General features: G+C 42.1%; 1 protein-coding gene across 1 annotated transcript; it reads right to left on the bottom strand.

Annotated features, from left to right (window-relative positions):
- Positions 1-45: 45 nt before the first annotated feature.
- On the bottom strand, positions 46-12609 carry dhcr24 (24-dehydrocholesterol reductase). The gene is made up of 9 exons (XM_075486184.1): positions 12243-12609; positions 11484-11639; positions 9005-9110; positions 8394-8512; positions 4521-4784; positions 4294-4437; positions 1174-1371; positions 909-1087; positions 46-800 (listed from the first exon to the last, which is right to left on the bottom strand). Exons 1-9 carry the CDS (start codon positions 12471-12473, stop codon positions 647-649), a joined length of 1551 nt encoding a protein of 516 aa, XP_075342299.1. The 5' UTR covers positions 12474-12609; the 3' UTR covers positions 46-646.
- Between the last annotated feature and the right edge of the window lie 2816 nt (positions 12610-15425).

Raw genomic sequence — 15425 nt, 5'->3', positions numbered from 1 at the left:
GGGTGCTTAAAGCCCAGCTATAAACCGACAGAGAGGAAAGACTGGTTATTCATAGTTTGTTTATAATTTATTACATTTATACAATTCAAAATGGAAAACAAAGCGAAATTTTCATTCTCATTGTTACGTAAACCAATTCATTCGGTTATGTCGTCTGCAAAAAGCACGAGAATTAACTTTATTACAAAATTGTTTTTATATTAACATAGTATTTTAGGTACAATTTAGCTTTTGTACATAAAGTTTCACTTCGCTTTATTTCAAAAGTATTTCAAAAATACATGTGTTAGGCTGATGAGGAGGTCATGTTATAAGCACAAGAGGAATGATACAGTGGTTGAATATGGAAATGCTGCACAAGAGACCGTTTTTAAGGAAAAATAAGACACTCGGTTTGAGTCAAGAGGCACATGAGTGTTAAAACGTACATAGAGGAGACAATTATCGCACGGCCTCCACAGGATTAAAAAATAAGTATCTGTGTGTGAGAATATGGATTCCATGTTTGAAAATGTTGCATTGTATCCTTGAGCTTCAGTAGAGACAACCACAAGGTGGTGGCTGTGGTGTTTTTACACAGCAGCTTGGTGTAACTACAGAGCCGTAACTACTGTGTAGTGTAACTACTAGCTAAAGAAGAAGAGGGTCAGTGGCGGGCAGATTTACAGATTTTGTCATAAACCTCCGGGAAGGCTTCCTTACAGCCTAACTCGTCTCTCAGTTTGTGGTATAGCTGTCCGTCAAACATCTCCCAGAACTCCTCTCGATCCATGTACACATCAGCGTACAGCATCTGGAATCTACATTTCAATGAAAGAACATGTCAGTGCCATCAGACCGGACGCAGATCTCCTGTGGTGTATGTCACTGTAGTTTTGATAGCTAAAGTAGTCTAATTCGAGACTTACCCATGCACATCTCTGACAAACTTCTCCAGCTGCCGTGTTGATGCTTTCGCTTCAAAATGTTTGACTTTGGGCTCCCCGTAAGCTCCAATATCCACAAAAAGTTCCTCCTGTTGACCTTTCGGGTGAACCATCCCTCTTCCCGGTGGCAACAGGAATGGACACAGCCACAGAGGATAAACCTAACAGAGCACAAATCATTTTGAGAAATTCGAGTTTATATCCAAAAAAAGAGCATGCTCCATGTCAATCCATATTCAAGTCTCACATTGATGTCTTGGTGGAAGCGTGTGATGGCGGCCTGCAGATGCTTCATGGGCACCAGCATGTCCTGGACCACATGGTGCTGTTCATAGAGACGTCTGATGGTTTCTCCCTGGGTGAGCTTCAGCAGAGAGATCTTGGGAGGCACCATCCACCCAAAGAGCCAGCGGAAAACAGGATTGTTGCCAAATGGAATGATATCCTGGAGAAAAGCCACAAATGTAAATAGTGAAGCTCAAAATGGTTAAAAGACACGACAGCCCCCCGATTACAGCTAACGGAAAATTTCATGACAATTTTTTAGTTATTAACAGTCAAGTCTGGTTTCAGGCGCTGCTCTGAGCCGTTCAGAGTGGATAGTAATAACTGAAACAGAGTGAATTGTGTCTACAGATACAAATAAGAGCCCAAAGGTTAATTATACCATGAAAACGAGTTGCTTAAGACTTACAGGCCTCCATATTCAGAGCTTTGAGCCATTTTACTCTAAAAATCCATCTATTTTCTTTGTGAGTTTTACCTCTGCGATTGATTAAATAAAAAATCATGTGACTGACATGGTGAATTTAAACAGTATAAAAGAAAACATCATTGTGATCATTTACATGTCATTTAACGCCCAGTACTAAATATTTAGCAGTGATTAAAGTTCCACTCCAGCAGTTATAAACTCACTGGAAAAAAATCAAAGTCTTACCAAGTATATTTGTCTCATTTCTAGTCAAAATATCTCATTACACTTAATATAAGACACAACTGCCTAACAAGTACTATTTCAGCTAGATATAGGGACTTGTTTGAAGACAATACATCTGGAATATCTTGTTAAATAAAAAGTCTTGAAAACAAATTGTTTTGAGTCGGATTTCATATGAAACAAGCTTTTTTTTTACATTTGAAGAGGTTTTTAAGCTAATTTCAAAATCACTTTTATCTCAAAAGTCCTAAATATAACATCTTATTTCAAGAAATCTTGACAAGCTGATTTTCACTAGTTCCATTGGCAGATTTTTTGCTTATTTCAAGCAAAAATGTCTTTTATTTGTTGTTTTTCTTACTTATTTTTGGAGGGGCATTTTTTCCAGTGCTCCTAAAAACTCAGTGTTCCTAAGAAACTGTACATTTTGAAGGTTTCGCCACAAAAATAACTCTCATGGCCTTAATATACCAAGTGATACGACTCTCCAACTCCTTCCTCATTCAATGGATTTGGATCTATGAATGTGCTGATGTTGCTCCATCCACATCTCATCCACCAGTTCTACAGTTCTGTGAAATCTCCTCGTTCTGTGCAAAACTAGTTCTGCTATGCTCGTATTGTAAAGACCAAACGGCAACAAAAGAATGATCAAGGCTGCTAATTCTCACTCACTGAGAGCGGGACTCAGGTGCTTTTCACAACTGCACCCGCTTGTAGTCGCTTCATTTTTATCGAAACACTTGTCCATAAGGAGCAAAGAGTAAGAGCAGGCCTCTTGAGCGATGAAGGTTGTCATAAACAGGTGTGTTGGTCAACCAGGAAGTTAATTTTTTAATATGTTATCTCTTTGTCTTGTTAGCAACTTCTGCACTTGAACCACTGGAGCAGTAAGCCCTTGGCTGGCCGCTGCAGCCTTGGCCCTCTGCCCCAGGTAAAGAGTCAGTGACACTGGGAGCTGGCCAGTCAGTGTGGGGGTCTCGAGCTGGTCTCCCAGCTGGTGTCCCAGGGACTCTCTGCCCTGGGAGCAAGGAAGTCAGAGCGAGCAATTCAGCAATTACAAAATGAAGCTGCACACCCATACCCTCTGTGCTATTTTGTTGCAACGCTTCCAAATAAACTGAATCCACTTCAGTTGTGATCTAAGATGTTTGAGTCCAACAAAAAGACTTACAGAATCTGACTGCACAGTGTCAAAGTCAGAAACAGAACATGTGCAACACGAGCAAAACACGGCAATTAGCTTTTTCACTTAGCTTGCACCAACTTCTCCTCGTGGCTCGCAAGCTTCTCACTTTATTAGTTCCTCACAGCACGTGCAAATGAACCGAACAGCCCCCACCCAGCAAGAAGTCAGGATTGGTTCCTACAATGTTTAATATTTGGACTGTCTGACCTTTCCTTTCTGTGAATGTAAGTGGTGCTCTGCAGGCTAAAAACTGAGCTTTGCGACCAACAGCAGTGCTATTTGCTCATGATATATCTTGTAACACATAAAAAGCACCTTCTGGACATGTTAACGAGGATAAAACCTTTCATTTTAGTGGAGAAGACTTGTGTATAAGGTTTTTAATTTGTCCAAATACATAGATTATAAAAAAATCTTTAAAAAAATTCAAAACCATAATGTCTGATGCAATTCGATGGCAAATCTGATCTCTTTATCCAAAAGAACTTCCATTTCCGCCAATTAATTACCATTAAATATTAATATTATATGTGTCAAGTTTTTACTACATTTGGCAAATTGATGTAGTTTTCTGTGGCTTCTCCATGTTATGCTGGCTTTCTATACAGAACCCGTCATGACGTGTTCAACTTTCATGTAGAAACAGTCCTCTCCAGCTTGTCCGATATTCCACCAGAGGGCAGTGGCAACCCATCGAACCTCGTCTCACACCACAATGTCCAACACATTACAAACTGTCTGCCCTATTTCTGTCTTTCTCCCCCTGCAGTGTGAACGAAGACAGGATCCTTTTAAAAACAGAGCAGGCAAAAGCTCAGAGGACGCTCCTTTAGGCATCTGTCAAACCAGAACCATATATAATTCATAAGGACTTTTTCCTGCTAAAGGAAATCAGGCATGCCAGACTCTTCTTACTAATGGCAAATGGTTTGTGTGTGTGTGTGTGTGTAAATATTTGACAGGAAGCTGGAGCATTACAGTAAAGAGAAACGAGCAAGCAATGGTGTCTTTGATGTAATTCTCAAGCACATGCAAACATAATGTCTGTTTGAGTGTGTGTGTGAGGGCCTACAGTACCTAAGAAGCAAAAGCCAACTGCATATGCTAAATGTCACAATTTGGTTCTAGGGACGGGGTTAGACTAGGGTTGATCTTAGGATATAGAGTCAAGGAATGTATTATGTCAATGGCAGGACCCTTACAAAGATAGAAGGACAGGGGTGTGTGTTTGTGAGTACCTGGAGCTCCCAGAAGATGCTGCGTGTGTGTCTGTGATAGTACTGCCTCAGAGGGATGTACTCCACTCCGGTGCAGTCTCCTGTCAGGTATCCCTTCACATGTTTAAAGAACCAGGGCTTAAAGTGCAGGCCGATTCTGTTGATCTGATGTCCAAGAGGAAAACGCAACATTAAGTGTGATAAAACTTGTGTTGACAGCTCTGCATACACACTCACCAACGCCTTACCTTGTCAGGCTCTGCGTGGTCAGTCATGGTTCCTGTCATAATCACAGCAGTGTCAAGATCGTACTGGATGCCCTCGACGAATGTGTTCTGTTTGTTCTCCGACGCCTCAGTGAAGGCTCTGCAGATCTTCTCCAGTCCTCTGACCGACTCATAGCGCAGCTTCACCCAGGGTTTAGCCGGTACTATTTTGATCTCAGCTGCGACCAGAAATCCCAGAGTTCCACAGGACCACGGGACGGCATGGAACAGATCGGAGTTCTCCTCCTATGTGTTCAGAAACAAACAACACTCATTTTTCGTGGTGATGAGCGTGGAATCTGTCTTCTGGGTTTAACCTTGGAGCACTTGTTTGTGTCTGTCATTTGTACAAATACTTGTAATGCAAATTATTTGAAAATATAAAGCTATGTAGTCCCTCTCTCTTTAGGAATGAGAAATTTATTTAGAAAAATAAAGTGGTTACTAAAGGTCTGTGATGGACTGGCGGCCTGTCCAGGGTGTACCCCGCCTCTCGCCCATTGACCGCTGGGATAGGCTCCAGCCCGCCACCCCCCCCGCGCGCGACCCGACCGACGGATTCAGCAGTATAGAAAATGAATGGATGGTTACTAAAGGTATAAAAATCTTTCAATTTTCCTTTTAACGTTTCTAAAAGATGTGGTGGGATAGATTTTCTACTTATGTGGGATTTATGTCTAACTTTCCATTAAGTTTCTTTTCATTTCATCAGCAGGTTCTCCTATACTAAAAACTAACTTAGAAACACTATTTCTCTCCGGTTTATTTAGTCATGAAAGAGAGAGGCATTTGGTTCGTTGTACATTTGATGGATACAAGAAGAAATGTTTTATTATTGTTGCATTTAAGGTCTTCATCTTTGCCGTAACTTCATAAAACCATTCTGGAAATCCTTCCTAGTTTGGATATTGCAAAAAGATTCTCAAGTTACCCACTGCGGAATATAATGGCATCATATTATTGACTATAATGGATGACAAGAAAGAGACGTTAAGTACATTTGCCTTTCGGTTATCATTAAATTATTTATTCTTGCAAGATCAGCCACATTGTGAGCTACTCCCATCTGACTCGACCGAAGCCGTTTTACACTCCACCTCTATGCTGGCAGTTCTCCTCAGCACAACTGAAGACGCACCCGAACGCACCCTACCCGAAACCACACGGCTTGTATCAGAAGTTCAGCAAGATGGAAACTGTGCCAGATTGAGAGTTTGTAGTCAAATATTAACGCGTGAAGACATGAGAGAAAGCACGCGGATCATTACCCAGTGGCAACCTTCGTTGACTTCTCTAATGTGATTAGGAAGGAGGTGCCAAAGACCCACCGATGGACAAAATCATTTAAACAATGGTTGGCAGAAATGTTGGTTGTTTTGTTAGGAAAAGCCTAAAAAAGAACAAGTTAGAGGAAGAAGGTTAGAAGTTGTGAGAAAGAAGAATCAATAAATAAAATTCTGACAGGGGCTATTCTTCTTGTCTGAAGAACGTGGCGCAGATATGTTCCAGACACTACAGGAGATAAAACCATCACTCTTTGTGCCCCACGTCTCTGATGTCTGAATGTTTTCACTCCAGTAACATAAAAGGACTGTGGGATTTCTTTGAGGGGAAATGCAAGACTTTTTTTTGTTTGGTTTATATTTTTTAAATGAAACCTTGAGTGGAGGGTCCTCAGCATACATTACTAAACTATACTAATGACTTGCTTGCACTAGGTTTAAGCTTATGATCCCGGCATTGGTCATTGCATAAGCAAAGTGTGACATCAACATCAGCTGTTACACCTGTACTTTAGGCATTCTGGACTCTCTGCAGTTTTCCTCCTAAACAGTAGGTGTCGCTACAGAGAAGATGGCTCCACGATAGTCGTACAGGAAGCAAAAATGCAACAACAAAGTTTCAACTTCTGTATTTCCATTTTATGCATTCCTTTAAATGTTTTTTTTTTTCATCCAAACATTTACAATAGTTCCATTTTCTTGGGTTTTAAAGGGATATGCTAGCCTGGCGACGCCATCCTACGTACTTCCGCCCAAAGTTTTTGGTCCACACATAGTCTGGCCAAATCCCCTTACCTCGGTTCGCTCAGTGTTTTGCCAATCAGCAAACAGTTGCGAGTGGTGACGCAGAACTCACACGCGGAGTCCATTGTAGTCCATATAATTGTAGTTCAACCGCAGCGGAAATAAACATGGCGACGGAAGAACGCTAGAAGCTATCCATGAAGTTGTCTCAACTCTGGAGAGCATTACACAATTAAAACAAGAGCAAGAGGAATGCCTCGTCAATTTTGTTAGTGGCAAGGATGTCGTAGCTCTCCTTCCAACTGGCTTTGGGAAAAGTTTGATTTATCAAATGGTACTGGTATAATGAAAGCGGATGTGGGAAGCATGATTCGCGAGCTAGAGCCTCGCGAGAGTAAGCATGAACCTCGGCGCATAACCTACGTCCTTTCTAAACATTACTGATTGGTTAAGGGAACTCCAATGAATTTAAGTTGCTGAGTAAGGTCCCACCCTCCATGGAAACGGATTCCTCTTGGGTTTTCCCAGACTGTTTGACGGAGTCAACAGTCGGCTTTCGCCCAGGCTAGGGATATGCCACCCCCAGGCCAAATTAAGTGTATCCCCGCATTCCCGAGACATAAATAAGTGTGTGGGAGCGTTTTCCTGGCGACCCAGGCATTGTCCGAATCTCACAGCACTGACCACTGCTTGGTTGCGCGTAATACATACATGCTAGCGTCGCCAGCGTCACCACTCGAAATATTTCGCCCAACGTGAATTAATTTACTTGATTTACCTTCTAATTACTGTGTGAGTGGTGTACTTTCACATCGAGTGCAAATGACTGTCTAAATCTACACGGAAGGCTTGGTTTGCTCATGTCGGTTTGGGAACTAGTTTCCAGTGCGGAAAACACAGCCGAAGCACACTCCCCGCTACGTCATTGGGAATACCCCCCTTCACGCTGGTTTGTTTGAAGAAGTCGGGGGTGGGGATTCCCAAAGACGTAGCGGGGAGTGTGCTTCGGCTGTATTTTCCGCACCTGAAACTAGTTCCCAAACCGACATGAGCAAAACAAGCCTTCTGTGTAGATTTACACAGTCATTTGCACTCGATGTGAAAGTACACCACTCACACAGTAATTAGAAGGTAAATCAAGTAAATTAATTCACGTTGGGCGAAATATTTCGAGTGGCGACGCTAGCATGTATGTATTACGCGCAACGAAGCAGTGGTCAGTGCTGTGAGATTCGGACAATGCCTGGGTCGCCAGGAAAACGCTCCCACACACTTATTTATGTCTCGGGAATGCGGGGATACACTTAATTTGGCCTGGGGGTGGCATATCCCTTTAAAGGGTCATACAGTGGAAACGAACCTGCTCATGCCTCTCGCGCACCCGGAGCACAACTATTGCGACGTCAATATTTGGCACGTGTCACTGTTCGCTGAGGGAAGAAGCTTAAACCTAACCTTCGCCATCCCGTTTCCCTCTCAGTCCCTGACCTGTTTATCCCGAACAATCAGTCTCAGAAATCTATTTCTCAGCATACTCGGTTAATTCGGAGAGGGTTTCTAATCCAACCATGAGTGGTGGACTTAAAGACATGCAACGAGTTCACTGCCATCAGGCAACTTACCAGAAGGAAACAGGAGGAATAATGTTCAAATGTAGAATCTAAGGATAAGGCTTTCTGTAGACTGATATCAGCCAGTGAACCATCTATGAGTTCAAACAAATGATAAATACCAAATAGCCTATCTGACCGTGACCGATCCAACTTTACAAGAGCAGAATACTGAAAAGACACATCCCTCACACACATCTCACACACTATAAACTTACCTCTGTACAGCGCACTAAACTGCCATCAGCAAGAACCAGTTCGAATGCGACACAGATGTGCTGAAACAGCCCATAAATATGGGAGGAAGACTCAATGCCTGTGCCCATCACCAGCCCACCTGATGGAGGACAGAGAATAGAATACGCTCAGCTGTAATTCAATTTCCACCCTGGTGAGAACAACAGTCAGCAAACACATGAGCAGACGGCAGCATTTGGCTGCTGTGAGTGTGTCGGTCCGTGTCTGCGGGGACACGTGGATAAATGAATGTACCGCGGCCTGATGGGAAAACATTAGATTGTTGAGGCGCAGTTTATGGCATCAGGAAATCCATTATGAAACACTATCCAGGGGTGCTACCAACACTGCAGCCATTTCCTCCCGGTTTCATCCTTTGAGCTCCAACGTCAGTCTCCTAACACAATTAGAGACGATGCCGAGGCTCTAAACAGGATGCGGCGACTGATGGAGGACCGGCAGATCTACCTCACTGAACACTGAGCTGAGGAAATCATCAGTGCGTCTCCCTATTTCTAGAAACCAGAGGGCGACAGATGACAACACTCCAGGATGATTTGCCTGAAAATGATTCATAGCATGCACGACGTACCCACAGTGAGGTCATCCAGCTCCGGCAGCACCGGCAGCGTCCAGCCAATGGACGTGAGGAGAGCCGTCACTTGTCCCATGTTGGCCAGAGGCTCAACTCTCACCACCTATAAGAGAATGAGCCCCGCGAGTAAAAACGAACAGTAAAAACGAACAACCGTACTCACTTTTTTCCCCATTCTTGGGAAACTGTACAGTTTCTTGCGAGATTGTAAAGAAAAGTGCTACACGAATCAAAACACACTTTTACTGGAATGTCACGAGAGAAAAGCTGATCGGTTGCACGTTCTGTCTGTTGAAGTTATGTCGCTCCGTTCCCATTTCTCATCTGTCACAGTTTAAAAAAAAAAGACAAAAAACAAAACAAAACAAAAATACTAAGCTCTCTAATAAATTACCGTCGAGACATCTATGCTCTAAATCAAAGTGAAGTATCCCAAGACCGACACTAACATCATCAGAACTCCTGCGTAACACCACAACAATCGCCTGTTGGGAACATCAGGAGGGTCAATGAACATCTGTCTCTGCTCTCAAAAAGTTCAATTCAACATGTTGAATCGGCATCAGTTCATCTTAGTGAATCTATACAATAATTTGATGTTACTGGAGTTATTTTGCTATGCATGAAGCTTAAATGCTTAATGAAAGTATAAGTACAGTGTTTCCCACACATAGACTAATTCGTGGCGCTGCGCCACAGATTAAACACCGGCCGCCACATATTGCGTTTCGTTATTATTATTTTTTTTTAACGCTATTTAAAAAAAATACTCGTATTCGTTCAGCTGCATTTCCTTGCTGCTCTCCCTCCGTCTCTCTGTCCCTCGCGTCTCTCTCGCATAGCCTAAACACACACAGCCCCTCCCCTCCGTGCTTCCCTGGAAGCGTGGGAGCTTGCTAGCTTCAGCGTCGCGTTAGATTAGCTCAACCGAAAGAATTCACGAAAGGTTGGTATCACGTGCACCTTTATAAAATCACACATTAAAAAGTCCTATAAAAATATTTTATATTTTGAATACAATGTTGTCCCGTCCCGTCCCGACCCATAGCAAGCGATTACGCCTTCTTTATAAAGTTAACTAGTTGCAAGTTTGCCGTAAAAAAAAAAATGTAGTTGGGTTGTCGAGGTCTAAACACTAGCAGCTGTGAATCAAATAAAGTAGTTTTTTTAAACTCTTACACTGAATGTTTACTGCTTCAATCCAGATGAGTATTGAAAAATATTTCGCGATTGAAAAAGAGAAGTGCGTGTTGAGGAGGACCAGCCTGAACCGGAGGTATCAGTCTGAAACAGAGCTGAACAGTCCGACCAGTGTAATTAGCTATGTTATTCATTTGTTTACAATGAAGATGTGAAAATCTGCAGATAAGCCGGTGTCACACATCCTTACGTCCCCCATAATTTTCCTTGATGGAGAAATTATCCAGGTTCTTAACTCGCAATGTGACATTTATGTCACATTACAGATCTCTGACAGTGAGGGGGTGGTATTTTGGAAAAAAATTCTGAAATGGGTTCTATGTGGTCTATTTAGTCTGTTATAACCCCCTTAATTTTCATTTAAGTAGAAATGGGTCTGGGTTCTTAAGGGTTAATACAATAAAGTTTTGTGTGACCAATTAGTAACGAGGGAATTATTTAGAAGAATTTTAATTTTTTACCCCCCCCCCCCACCCACCCACCCGGCCCACCACCACACATTGCCTTCACATCTGTGGGAAACACTGAAGTAAAAGAATTGATGTGTTAGTTTAAACTGAAAAGCAGGTTTTTGAAACCTTCTAGACAGATTCAATCATGTCGAACTGAGCTACAACGATGTTGGATACTAGAAACTAACTGCAGATACTACTTTTTTGACTTTGTTTTTTCTAATCCAGGCAGTCTTCTGGTTACCCATAATGCATAATATACCGGCCACCGCACCCTCTGCAGTGCAAAGTTATGTCTTTTTGTGCTGATGCCAGGTGACACAGAAGGGGGCCTTTTCGTATTTGTTGGTTCTTGACGTTGGTGTTAAAGAGTGTTTAACAGTGTTTTAAGCGCTGTAATATATAGTAGAGTCTTTTTAGAGAAAAAAAAAAAAGAAGACCCAACCAGAGCATTTCCTTTCAACTGTGAAGATCATACATTTGATGAAGACTGATGGCGTGGCAGGAAGCACGCAGGTGTAACTGATGACACTAAAGATGGCTGCTTTCCAATTAGATACAGTATGGCTCTCAAAACCAAGGTGTTGCCCGTGCAGCTCAGAAGAACCCATACTGAGACTATTATGGAACCATCATGAGTACAATCAGTTGCAACTGTGCTTTTCCTCTTATGAAAAGTTGGAATAACACGAGTGGAAGAGTTAAACTGATTAAAGATCACAGATGTGTGGACGGCTGAATAGGCAACTCAGCCGTATCTAAGCGTCTGTGAGATCTCCAGAACTGGAATACCACGGGCATTTGTGTTCGCCGCTTCCTCCTACCTGCCTCTTTGTGTCCACGTCCAGGATGTCCATCATATTGATCATGATGTTCTTGTTGGTTTTCTTGTATTTCCCCACTCTGAGAGACACAGTGAGCCAGCCAGGTCGACCTGTACACATGTGGGTCTTGCCACCCTCTTTCTTCCACTCACGCACCTGCAGAAAAGAGCAAATCATTGTGGGGACACAGTCTACAACAGCCCATTTACTTTTACTGTGAAGCTCATTTGAACGTTTCAAAGGATAACAAAAGTATAAAAACACTTGCTCTCATAGAAACTTCATGTTCGCATGCCAAGGAATAGATAAAAACATCATTGGGCTTTGAATGAGCTGGCCTTCAAATAATTTTGTGCTTTTTATTGAGACTAATTTGGCTTAATTGTCTGAGGTCGGATTGAAGGATTGTGGGCATGCTATGTGTAAAAGCAGTCTTTTGGATAAAAAGCAAGTGCATACGTTTCATATAAGACATTTACCTAAGAAAATGAGAGAATGAACTACTAACTAAATAAAAAACTTAAGCAACTACAATAGAGTTTAACTTCAAAGAGTTGTTTAAACCCATTAATTAGACGCAGGCTTCTAAAATATATAATATTTTCATCCTCAAAGTACTATTCTTCATGATAACATAAGCTCTGATATCGTGCACTTTATCAAACATTAAACAGCCTGTGCACGTGAACCCTCAATATTTCATAGATCGAGACGGGAACCTCACACATGCATGCAGACATTTAGGGACGGTTTGCTCACCTGTCTCTGGATGTCTCGCACGCGCTGATCGTGCAGTTTGGGCGCGGAGCACATCTTAAAAATGAGCCATGCCCTCACATAATAATACACATCGAATACGACGGAAAGTGGAAGCAAGAACAAACAGACAAATATCCATCTCTGGTGGACGATCACGTAATCTAGTCCTTTGACTTTGATCCACAGCAGGAACATAACGACCAAACCTCCTAAATACAGCAGCGGGTCCATTGTCAGCAGCACGCAGCTTCCGGAGTGAGGAGACCTGCTTTCTTTTGCGGCTGAAGATACGGATTGTTTTCTATTGATTAAACCAACGCTTCAACCCAACTCCTGATCACCCCTTATCGTCGTTAGGTGAGCGGGGCTAGGTGGTCCGCCAGCTCCGCCCCTGCTGCGGATTGATTGGCCCATATTAGCAGAGGGGTGGAGCTTGTCTCAGAAGGTTCAAGCTTATTGGCCAGCCGAGTCCATGTGGAGAAATCCAGAGACGGAGCATTTCTGCTGTTTGACCAATCAGATGGCACCCAGCGTGTCACACCATGCACCCTGTCCTCAGGACTGTGGTACAAGTTATTACACTGACACAATCTGAGTGTACACAGTAATCTTTAGAGATTTATACACACTTAGTTTCAGTCTAAACTCAGAGCTATAGTTTATAGTACATGTGGCATTCAAGATTTCAGCCATTTTAGAACATGAGTGGAGGTAGACGTGAAGATAATGTCACATCATAACTCATTCTAAACTGTCCAGTTGTTATGCCTTATTGAACAAATAAAGGACTAGTTCTCTCAAAAACCCATTAACAGGGGTAATTGTGTCACTCTACAGCCAGCACTGACACGCAAGCTCACAATGCAACAGTGAGTGAGCAATTTTGTAGAGCTATTCAAAATTTCAACCGTGACTTTTCATCAACTATTAAGTGCACAACAAACTTGTCACATTGGTGGATTAGTACAAAGTACTATGTATCAGCTAATCTGAATGCTTTTAAATATCAGCATCGGCCAAGACCTGCAGAGGAGGTCTGGTTTTGGCTATACCCTTTCACGGGATGTTCAGGAGGATGTGTGATCTTTTTCTCCAGTTGCTGCTCACACAAGCATAACATAGCGAAAGGATTTCTGTTGGAGGTATGGTCCCAAAACTGGAAATGAGAGGGAGAGGGTGCAGAGAACGGGTGTGTAGGGCACACAGGAACCAGCATGTGATGCTAGAATTACGCTGTGGAAATTAGTGTGTTTTCTTTCCCACCTGTTGAGAATAGTGCATGAGGCTCCTTATTGCGTTACTCCTTATATGAGTACTGCATGTATTTGTGCAGGGAGTGTGCAGAAAGCAGTATGCAGGTCAGGGGAAAAAGACAAACTCACCAGAATAAGCAAACTCGCATGTTGGCAGCAAATGCTTCAGAATATTTGCTGACAAGTTTGTACATTGGCTCGCTTTTTGATGTTTTGGAGATTTTACCACAGTGCTGGGTGGAAAATCTCCACAACAGGTCCAAAGCGTATGTTGGGTTGGGGACATGTGCATTCTGACACGCTACCACTCCAGAACATCTCTAGTTTCAGGATTGTTGCTGAAACTAAAACTAAAATAGGAGGTAGGCTTGAGTTTGGCCTGAAAATGCTGTATAAAGATAAATATGTATGCATATTTGAAATTAAGACTTTTTTTTTACTGAAGTGATTCTGCAACTTCTTCCATTACAATAAGAGCAGAAATAAGATGTGTTTAACTTCAGAAGAACATAGATGAGAATGTGTCTGTATCAGCACATACAGTCTAAATGACTTTGAACATACTGACAGATCGAATATCAGCCAAAATACGACATCATGCGATTCTATCCCAGATGTATCAACCATGAAGTGGCTAGTTTCCTCTTCTGCCTTATGCCTAGTTTCCATATTTGTCTGTTGCAATATATATATTGTCAGATAAAGACTTTGTCCCCCAGTGTTCAATGTCAAGAATTGCAATTTTTTCCAATTAATAGATTTCACTTCAGCAAAAGGAGAAACCAATGTTAGCAGTTTTCCTGCCCAGTTTTATGGGATATCGACATGTAATTATAATGACAGAATGATACATATTGTACAAGGGGATATATAAGTTAATACAGGTCAGTCTGCCTGGCAGTCCATATTTGGTAAAGACTTGCTGGCTATATACGACCATGAAGTTTTCACTTGACTGTATTCGAAACGCAGTGAGCTAGTAGTTTGTTAGGCTGTTCAGTATTTAATTTATCAAACTTCCTGTCATACCTCCAAACTACAACGATAAACTTCGTAAACATTTTCACTGCTTGCTACCATGCATGTGTCCGTATTTTGCTTAAAGCGCCACTACTTCTAAAAGATTGTTGAAGATTGAAGGTTGTTCAACAACCTACATGCGAAGCAAAAAAATAAAAAATAAGCAAGCTGGACTAAATTGAGTGAGAATGCTGTCGTTTTAGAGTAGCTCTATTTGAATTATCCCTCAAAATAATGCATGATCTAAGATCGCAATGAGGACTGTGTCATAACCTGCTGAAGGATGCAGGCACAAATTCTTCTCTATTTCATGTCCAGTTTGTCCACTTATGATCAGAGAAATTGCTTTGACATGCACTCATTCACTCTGTCCCTCTCTCCCTCTTACACACACACACACACACACACACACAGGCTAAAGTGGTACCCTTCAGACACATTAGACAGAGGGAGGGTGGGGCGCCAGTAAAGATTTCTTAATGGGCTCTGCCGTCCTTTCGTCCATCTGCCTTGATGATAAACACACAGCTACTCAACATTAGCCTATGCGCACCAAAGCCTTCATCATTTTATTTCTCTTTTTTCCCAACAAACCATCAATTTTAATACTTTTCCATCGGAAGGGGAGCTTCAGAGACCAGGGACTAACACATGGACTAAATTGTCAGGAGTTTTTTTTTCTTTTTTTAATAGTAATGGAGATGGGAATGACAAGAACCAAACAATAAGAAATAGGAGGAATTCTTTGTCACAGGATTCCTGGAACTGTAGAATAAAACACTCAGATTTCTGGTTTCTGTTAGAGCGCATGGGGACTGCACTCTGCGTTACTGTTTGCATGTGAATGATACTATCCAGCTGGTCACAGCCAAGTCATAACCTCAGAGACAGTTGACAATCTGGGAAGAGG

The sequence above is a fragment of the Odontesthes bonariensis genome, chromosome 15 (genome assembly GCF_027942865.1).
Source record: "Odontesthes bonariensis isolate fOdoBon6 chromosome 15, fOdoBon6.hap1, whole genome shotgun sequence".
Lineage (NCBI taxonomy): Eukaryota > Metazoa > Chordata > Actinopteri > Atheriniformes > Atherinopsidae > Odontesthes > Odontesthes bonariensis.
The sequence above is the reverse complement of the archived record's forward strand: the minus strand, read 5'-3'. Positions and strand labels throughout refer to the sequence as shown.

Coding starts and splice junctions, on each gene's coding strand:
- dhcr24 (XM_075486184.1), bottom strand. CDS start 12,473: ATGGACCCGCTGCTGTATTTAGGAGGTTTGGTCGTTATGTTCCTGCTG. Junction 8,513..9,004: donor GCTGGATGACCTCACTGTGG/GTACGTCGTGCA, acceptor GTCCTCCATCAG/GTGGGCTGGTGATGGGCACA. Junction 4,438..4,520: donor ACCACGCAGAGCCTGACAAG/GTAAGGCGTTGG, acceptor CTTGGACATCAG/ATCAACAGAATCGGCCTGCA.